General features: G+C 42.1%; 1 protein-coding gene across 5 annotated transcripts in view; it reads left to right on the top strand.

Annotated features, from left to right (window-relative positions):
* The window catches only part of ARHGEF7 (Rho guanine nucleotide exchange factor 7), a 128,815-nt gene extending 122,783 nt beyond the window's left edge, over positions 1–6,032 (top strand). For 4 of the 5 annotated variants that reach the window (XM_039866261.1, XM_039866266.1, XM_039866263.1 and 1 more), the window contains 3 exons: positions 1,634–1,733; positions 2,096–2,150; positions 3,272–6,032. In XM_039866261.1, the coding sequence (XP_039722195.1) occupies positions 1,634–1,733; positions 2,096–2,150; positions 3,272–3,394 (278 nt within the window). In that variant the 3' untranslated portion in view covers positions 3,395–6,032. The remainder of the gene's footprint in view (positions 1–1,633; positions 1,734–2,095; positions 2,151–3,271) is intronic. The other variant, XM_039866262.1, reaches the window with a different exon arrangement.
* The last annotated feature ends 3,700 nt before the right edge of the window (positions 6,033–9,732 follow it).

Here is a 9,732-nt window from a genome sequence, read left to right as displayed (position 1 = left end):
ATATATATATATATATATACACACACATATACATTTGTGTATATATCTATATATACACACACACATATATATATGTATATAAAGCTTGTGCTGTGTAACATAGAATTGTATTATTTACCCAGAGCTTAATCATCTACCTGAGATAACAAAGGAAGAAGTCAGCATATTCATTTTGTTCAGTCTCGAATGTTATGGTTTCACAGTGTGCTTGTATTTGATACCCTTCCCATTCTGTGAGACTAGGACAGAGCAGGATTTGCAGATGTCCAAACGGCAGCAGGGAGAGACTTGGCCAGGGCCCTGTGGCCAGTTAACTCCTGTCTTTATCCCTGTAGCGTGCTGCCATGGAAGTCATAGAGATACTCTGTGAATGTCAGTAACATTTTATGAGCCCTCTTCTCATCAAACTTTGATAGTACTTGTTAATCTTGTTCCATTCAGAGGAGTAAAAGTTTACAGTAATATGCTCGTGAAACTATTCTTTAAAATCAAACCATTAAAACATTTGTATTATCCTGAATATACCCCTGATATGAGGATGTGCAAGTGCCATCTTACAATTTGATGAACTTTAAGGAAGGCAAATTAAAGATAAACCAGGAAAAAGATCAAGCAAGTTGAGCCACCATCTCTGCAATTAGCATATGCCACACATCAAGTGTGTTTTTTATTTCAATGGAGAAATGTTTATCACACTACCACTAGCAAGTGTTTGTGTTCTGTGGTAGACTATCCTTCCTCAGATTTGCATCTGACGTAATTTTTCAAAAATGTATGTTAGTGCTGTATAACCTGTAGGAAAGTATTTTCTTTAAGAAAAAATAATTTTATATCCTTTAATAAGATTTGATTCTTCTTTCTCACCTTTTAAAATAAATATGTGGGTTTCTCAGTTAATTTCTGGAGTACCTATTTTGTGGCATATATTTATTGAGACACTATCTTAGGCAAGCTGTTGTGCTGGGAGTCAGTTAAATGGCATAAACTTCTCTCTGACCTTGTGCACAGTTTACTTTTATTTGGAAAAATATTTATATTCCAGGGAATGTAGAATAAAATTTTCATAAAAGAACCAAGTAATAAATTCCATTTTTTCTAAACCATGAGCCATCTTTTTTTTTTTTTAACTCACTATAGAGTTAAATATTTTGCCAGTTTTAAAAATTTATAAACACTCAGCATATATGTACCACATAGTCTGACACATCATTCTAAGATTCCTGAAATAATGTCTCAAAGTTTGGTTAATTCAGCTATTTATTTTTTTAAAAAAAGTGGATATTCCAAAATACCAAGGGTACTATGGTCATAACCTTTAACTTAACCATGTGTGGAAAAATTCAGGCTTTAAAAGATCAGTCCTCTGAGTTTAGAAACTGAAGCTTAATAAATTAGAAAAAGGCTAATGTTTCCTTCTGTAATGCTTTACATATATGGAGATAGAGAAAAGTAATAATTGTTCTTCTCTATTTTATCTAGAAAGTAATTTTTTTTAAATGCACAGTTCCTGGGATTTAATATTGATATTTAAGTAGTGTTGTATAATGTAGTTCTTTTAGTTCTGTCATGGTATTCACCTGTGGATTTTTGTTTTTTGGTTTGTTTGTTTTGTTTTTTTTTTTCATAACGATAGGTTCACGCAAAGAATCTGCTCCACAAGTGTTGCTTCCAGAAGAAGAAAAAATTATAGTGGAAGAAACTAAAAGTAATGGTCAGACAGTGATAGAAGAAAAGTAAGATGCATTCAAATATTTTAAAGCAGGCATGTGGGCATATGGAGGGGAGAAGGGAAGGGTACTTTTATGTGAGGGGCGGGGTGGAGCACTGGAGTCAGAAAAATTCCAGGAGGGCTGGGGTATGCCTTCAGAAACTACTACTATGAGTAAACTCATAGATTAGAATTAACCTTGACTGGGCTCTGACTTCCCATACACAGAAGTTGCTTATTCTAAAGCGTATGAATTTAGGTGTTCAGTGAGCAGGGCAGAGCAGCACTGTGTATTTCATCAGGAGTTGTTGTCTCCTAGTAAAGTGCTTCTCTATGTCCACTTCATTCCATGTCTTTGTTCAGATGTTCATTCCATTTCTGTTTCAGGAGTCTCGTTGATACTGTCTATGCATTGAAGGATGAAGTACAAGAATTAAGGCAGGTGAGTCATACCAGTTCTTCTAGTTTTTTTGTTTTGTTTTGTTTTTTAATGGAAAAGAACACACTATGTTAAAAATGAAGCCGGTTGTCCATAAACAAAATAATACAGAAAGGAGATAATCTGTCTTTGAGAATTCCAGCAGATCAAACAATAGGTCTTCTGTCAATGTGATAGACCAGGACATGAATCTTTAAAGAGATCTGTTAATCTCTTTTTATTGTAATGTTTTTGATATCAGAAAATATCTCAAATTCTGTTAGAATAATCATTTGAAATATCTAAAGTTTCATCCACTTAACAATTTTATTAAATACCTACCGCAACTATTCTCTGCCACTTTCTGGTGTACCACATGATCCTTGTTTTTGAGAAGCCAAATCAAGTCAGTTAAACGAAGTGTATTTTGTGTATTTGTATATTATTTGCACAAATGGCTTTGGTCTCTGAAGAGGGGGTAAGTGCTGTCCCACAAGGTGGGAGGTTAGAAGGGGAGGCTGAGGAGAAACGGGAGCACAGTGTGATCTGGGGTTGGATACCTGCCCAGAGCTGCTCTTCTCAGCCATCCCCAGCATTGTCCAAGGCAGCTTCCAGGTACTTCTTTCTCCTCTGAGGGTCTTCCGGGTTCGTGCTTCATCCTTGGCAATGGGATACATCTTTGTGTGTGCGTCTTCCCCATGCAGAGGAATGATTGGGTGCAAGCTGTACAGAAGCGGGTGTTTGTTCATTCACTCATGTATTCATTCAGCTGCTGTTACTTCCATTCTTATGTAACTATAAGATCACTACAAATGTGAAAAGAGTAGGTGGGATGCAAGTTGTTCCTTTTGTTATTTTCAGCCATTTTCTTATATATTATAAAAACAGGGCTTCTCTTGTTCGATAGTTAGAACTGTAAATTGTAAGAAATGTTAGGACTGTTTTCCCGGCGCAGCTGTGCAGTCAGGAGCCCCAGCTGTCTATTTCGACATCGAGGCGGTCCTGTAGAACGTACCCGCGGCTGCAGTGCGTGGCGGGCTCCAGCCCAGAACTCCATTCACTGAGGCATTCCCGTCTCTTGGGGAAAAGAAAGTCCTCTGCAGTGCCAAAGACAGTGACTGTCCTGTGGTCTGCTTCCTTTGCAGGATAACAAAAAGATGAAGAAGTCTCTGGAGGAAGAACAGAGAGCGCGCAAAGACCTGGAGAAGCTGGTGAGGAGAGTTCTGAAGAACATGAATGACCCCGCTTGGGACGAGACCAACCTCTGAGGAATGGCCTTGGTTCCTTCTGAAGACCAGTTACAAGACCAAGCCTGGAGCCCCGCAATCCAGGCTGGTGTGACATGCGGGATCACAGGGCAGGGCAGGATGAAAGGCATCTTGCTTTCTGTGCATAGAAAAGCTGGAGATTATCTTGAGAATAGAAACGGTCACACTGCTCCTAAAGAATCCAAGCGTGAGGTGCAGACACCGAGGGCGGGACCGCGTTAATCTCACTCTGGTAACATCTCAATTACCTCATTTTGCAATAAGTGCAGCGAGTGACTACAAATCCTGGTCTTTCAGGCTTTTATTGAATATGTGTAAATAGTATATATACATGTTTCTTGTAAATACTCCATTTTGAATGCATATCCACGATTGTTATTTCTGGGTTGATACCCATGCTAGAATTTCCTTTCCACTAACCTTTCCGGTCCCGTTAACTAGAAGTCATGTTCATGTATGCCTGGAAGGCAGAGCTGTGCAGGGCACCCCGCTGGCTTTTGGTAGATGCCTGACTGTTCTCCACCACTGTAGTCTCCACAGTGCTCTAAAAATACTGGCCACCTCAGTATACCTAATGAATTTAACCTTATTTATACCTTCAAAGATACTTTAACGCCATTTTAAAGTCTTCTGTTAAAGCAGTATTGCAGTCACTGACATACAGTAGTTCCAAGTGCAGTGCTTGGCTGAATGAGGGAGAGTCTGAGCCTCAGCCTTGAAGCCAAGGAAGCACACATGCCACCTTGTCCAGGCACAGGTGTATGTTCTAGCTGCTTCGTGTGAATATTGCGATCATCAGTGTATTCACTGCACTTGGAAAGATCACACAGACTTACACTTAGGCTAGTTTCATAACATGACAAAGTGCACTGTTTTGTCCTCCCCCCAAAACAAAGTTTCACTAAAACCTGTAAATAAAATGTATTATTTATTACATATCACTGCAGCTGGTGAAGATGAATCAAGGTGATGCTGTGAGCTGTCTTCAGTGGGTAGGATTTGTCAGGCCATTTTAGCCCTGAATTCTGTTTTACCATCAGGGTGCAGCAAGCATTACTTCAGTGCTCATGGGGAAAAGAAGTGTTCCCCTCTTTCAATAGGAATAAAGCAATATACATTTTAAATTCCACCTAAGCATTGGAAATTTAAATGTGGGTTCATTCCCTCCCTGTGTCCAAATGGCAGAGCAGGCAGAAGAGGAAGCTGGTTCTAACCCCAGCTCTGTTGACCTCTCTGGACCTGGGATCTAGGCAGCTCAGCCTTGGACCCCACCCAACTTGTCCTTCTGCCTCAGAGATAGGATCACGGTGTTAAAGGAACTGTGCTTTTTTTTGCCCCTCTTCTAAAAGATCAGTTTGGGAGATGACTTCTTCATAGAATAAGGGTTGCATCTTTAAAAACCAAAATAACACTGTGCATTAGACACTTCTCAGAAATACCCATTTGGCATCACATGTGACTTCTTGTGATTTGTGATTTGCCATTCATTTATTTATTGGGCAAGTGGCCCGTTAACTGCATCAGAATCTTCTGATGCCTATGAACTGAGCAGCTCTGGAACTAGTAGGTTTTCTGGTTGTCCATGGTTCTTGTTCCATGTTCTTGCTAATCAGTCCCTGTGCCCATTCATCTACCCCTGCAGTGTGGTCACTTGAGTGTCCCCCTCACTTGCAAGCTCAACAGATGTGTCTGGGGCCCAGCATTGACTTGCACTTGACCTTTCAACTAGAATTGCCAACTTCCTGTATTTAGCATTTTGTTCAGTAGTGCTATGACTAGTAAATATATATATATATATTTTTTTTTGGTTAGCCCTATTTTTTTTTTTTTTTGGTGATGCATAAGACATTGCAGTGAAAAACAGTTAAATTTGAGTGTACTGAAGTTTGCTATCTTAAGCAAATTTTAACTCAGGTACAACATTTATCACCTGATCTCCCTACCACTTTGTGGCGGGTGATGTTGCCGTCAGCATCCTGGGGTGGATCTCTTACAGAACCTGCCTTAACTGTTGATTGAAGCATCAAGTGAGAACACTTGTGTTTTTACATCCCTTCCCCTGATGGTGTGACGGTCGAGATGCTTGTGTAATGCATTACCTTTTCTTCCTGTGGATCCAATATTTTACTAATAAGCTTTTTAAGGAGCAGAGAAAATGTATCTGAGAGCAATTTTTCTACAAACCTGACCTGTTTTGTAAATATACTGCATACATTTATCCATGTGACCTTCTGAGGGATTGGAATTGATGGGAACAGTAGAAAGGGACACTGTTTACCCTAAGGGTTACTTCTCTGCTCTCACCTTTCATGGACGAGGAGACGAAGCCATTCCTATCCTGAGATGTGAAGCACTTTCAGTTCCACACAACGTTGGGATGTGGCATCGGCAGCTCTGTCCATTGTGCTTTGTGGCGTGTACCTGACTCCGTGCGCCAGGCCACCCAGGACGTTGGAAACTGCCTGGCTTTGTCTGGACTTCCTGATGCCTCTCACTTCTTCATTTCTCCAGGACACACACAGTCCTCATTTATAGCAGTTGGGGACACTTGACATAAATGCCACAAACTGTCCTGGCACTGACTACTCATGCTACGTTGTTGTAATTATTAAACTGATTATTTTTCTTATGCTACAAATATGTCATTCTTCCATGATGTCTTTTTTTCATGTGTTACCGTTACACTTCATTTTGACTTTTATTTTAAGTCTAGGTTGAATTCTTGACACTGGAAAATAGCACACTTATCTTTAAAATCTAGGGTTTGGGAATATTTGAAGAAGAGAAAACGGAAAATTTGGGGGAAGGAAAGCAAAAGAAAAGCTGACACCGTTAGGTACGGCTTCCACTTCGAATGCCATTGTGGAATAAAGACTTTCATCCTGGAAAATGCTTGGTAAACCATGTCGTGGGGTCGAATAAGTGAAAGCATTTCTCAAGATTCCTGGGGCAGGGAGGAGGTCCTAACAGGAACATTACGGTAACAGAAAGGTGCTGGTCTGTAGGAGCCCGCCCTTCCTTTAGACTCCCTCAGGGCGGGGCCCTGCCATCCAGTTAAGAGGGGTAGAAAACCGTAGTCGGGGAAGAAAAGCCACACGTTAAACTGCCAAGCTGGGAGCCTGTAGAAAGTTACCTTGGCGTGTCTTCTTCCCTCTCAGAATATCTACCGTTAAACCTAAGGAACTGAGTTGATAGCACAGTCGTCTTCGTCACTATGGTTCTGTTAAGCTTAGTAACCACTACTGTCGTCTTTTAGGGAGACAAATGATGGTATATACATCTTGCAGAAAAAAACAGTCTATCTTGATGTCAGTATAAGTTTCATTCGTGTGGTGGTTCACATTTTCCACAGTCCTCTAATATTCCCTCTTAACCTTAACTCCAGAAGGCAGGCCCCCAAGGTGTTAAGGGCAGATACCGAGGCCACCCCTGCAGCTGTGGACGCTGGTGCATTCCAGTCTAGGGTGCTGACTAGAACAAGGGAGTGTGAAGCTGGAAGCCTGGGTGTCCACACCGAACATCGGGATGGGGTGTCTCTGGAAGGGGATCCCTGAGGACAGGATGAAGTAGCCTCTGCCCAGTGTGTCCATGCACCTGGCTGGGCCCACAGCCTCTCGGTGGAGTGACTTGCACAGGGCACCAGGCCATCAAGAACCCAAATGCAGCTGTTACCTTGAGTGGCTTTCCATTTTTTCAGGCTTAAACAAGTAGGTATTCAAAAAAGCCATGTGTCGAATTGGAATTGCATTGTGAATAGAATGTGTGGTACATTAGACACTTCTAACTTGAATTATAGGGAGAAGTCTGGGCATTTACATTTTTCTTGTTAGTCTTTAATTATAAAATACTTTCTCAGAGAAAATACAGGCTACACAAGGATATAAAGTAAAAAGCAGGTATCTCCTTTCCAAGACCCTCTCCTCCCACAAAAGCAATGTGACATGCTTTACGTATTCTTTGTTCTGGGCAAATGCAAGAATGTGGGGTTCATGTGTGATTGCCCCACAAATGAGATTACACTTCTCAAACTTGCCTTTTAAAAAAAAAAAATCTAGGCGGGAAGAATAATCTCTATACTACATCAAAAACAAAAATTCCAGGTATATTAAAGACCTACATATGAAAAACAACTTGAAAATTTTAGAAATAACAATTTTTATAACCTTTTGCTAGGATTGCCTTCTTTTCATTGTTTAATTTTCACTCATTTTTTTTTAATTTATTTTTATTGTGACATCGGTTAATGAAATCCAATGTTTCAAGTGTACAGTTCAACAGTAAGGCATACATATTGTGTTGTGTTCTTGTTTTTAACATAGATCTTTCCACATAAGCCGGTGTAGATTGACCCATTGTTTTGACAGCTACATAAATACTTTGTTGATTGGATCTTGGTTTATTTTGTTCTCTCCCTAATAGGTATCGGGCAGGGGCTATTGCTCTTGCAAAAACGCTCTGCTGAATATCCTAGTGTGTACAACTGCAACTGTGTGAATGTGTAGCTACATGATTAACTCCTAGGAATGGTCTGTGCGTTATTTAGATTTTGATAGAATTTTCCAAATTCTTGGACTTTTAGAAATGACATCACTGACAATTTTACACTTACAGTGTTTCAAAGAGGAATCAAAGTATAAATGCTGTCTGAAACCTTCATATCTGAAACATTCACGTCAATGCCGTGGACTATAATGAACATGCCATTGGTAGAGAAGGTTGTGGTAGCATATGCCCATTCTCTATGATAAGTGTTATTTTGTCTCCAGTCTCATCAGATTCTTATGCTGCAATAATTTTATAAAGCAAAGAAAAGTACCATCATGACCTCATCTCGAGTCTTGCCCCTCCCCTCTCCAAATTCCTCTGAAACAAAAGTTTTCAGCATATGGAGGTTTGGGTGGGCTCCCTAGCTCCTGGCTGCTGATGAAAAATGCCAGTGCAGGGCCCCAGGCAAGGGGACAATTACTGAGGGTGTGATCCGGACACCACCCAGTGCTCTGCGAGAGCCCAGAGTGGGAACTGGGCACTGGGGAAGGACATGGGCTTTGGGCAGACAGGCTGGCTGATCTGTCCAGGACTTTCACATTGCTCCGTGTAAGTGGGTGGTTTAGTACCCAAGGAAGCATGTGGAAGAGGACCCAACAGCTGGCCTGTGTGTGTGTCCTCATCACTCAGATGCTGTGCCACCGAGGACAGCTGTTGCCCATTGCAATTGCAGAGGGTTGTCAGTTCTCAGTTGTGTTCCAGTTTTCAGGAACGGGGGGAGTGGGGAGATTATGAAATAGAGTGTTTTTCGGTTATTCCATCCCCACCTCTCCTAAATGGCTACTTAAAATTTCTCACTTTCTCAAACGTAACCCCTCACTAGATTTTGGAGTGCTTACAAAAATGCCACCGGCATGATGCTGCCTCTGCGCGTTCACTCCGTTCTCGTTGCAGTAGAAAAGCGAGCCCTCCCTCCGCCAGCGCCGTGTCACGACACCACCTCAGGAAGCTCGCGCTCCCCTTCCCTGAATGAAGCCGCTCGACGCGGTCCTTCTTTTGGCCTCTTTTTTTTTTTTCTTTCATCTTTTTACTGTGGAAAATGTCAAGCATACATAAAAGTGGAATAATGAATGGTCATTGCTCTGCCAAAGTCAACATCCCAGGCAAACATGCGCCGGGTCTGTTCTGGATGGATATCACAGCACCGTCATGGTGACTGCAAGGCTGCTGGGGGGACAGACCAGTGGCCCCCAGGTTCTAGTCCCTCAGGTGCCAGGGAAGCCTTGGTTTCCTTTTTGTAAACAGCAAATGGCCTCCTTTGGCCTTTAAACATGCTTTTACAGAGCCGCTTTAATTTTTCGTTTTCCCCTTGGCCACCAGCGTATTTCTTGTCCCTCAAAGAGACTGCTCTGAAGAGTTGTGTATGCTTTCTGCCTCTATCCCCATCACCTGCTAGGGAAGAGGGGCTGCTGTTCCTCTGCCCATCAGCTGACCTTGCTTGTGCTTAAAAACAACACATCTGTGTACACAGCCAGTCCTCACTGTTTCTTGTTCACTCTGCCGCCCAACCGTGATGGCCTGGCGTTCTCTGAGCCTGCCTTGTTCCACCCTGCCCTTGGGGGTGGTCTGGAAGTCCTCTATGCCTGGTCCACTCGATTCCTTTTTCTCCCAGCTCACTGGCGTCCTCCCAGTGGTGTTTACACATGCCTGCCTGCGGTATTACGGATTCCCTTCTTCCCACCTGAGGTCCGGGTGGCATCTGCTTTTCTCCCTGTCATAGCCCCAGCCCCTGCTTGCCGTACCTCAGTGTTTCTTCACGGCTGCCTGGTAAAGGACTGAGTGAACTAGTGGCA

The sequence above is a fragment of the Pteropus medius genome, unplaced genomic scaffold, assembly GCF_902729225.1.
Source record: "Pteropus medius unplaced genomic scaffold, Ma_sr-lr_union100, whole genome shotgun sequence".
Lineage (NCBI taxonomy): Eukaryota > Metazoa > Chordata > Mammalia > Chiroptera > Pteropodidae > Pteropus > Pteropus medius.
Note: the sequence above shows the minus strand (reverse complement) of the source record. Positions and strands in the feature narration are given on the sequence as shown.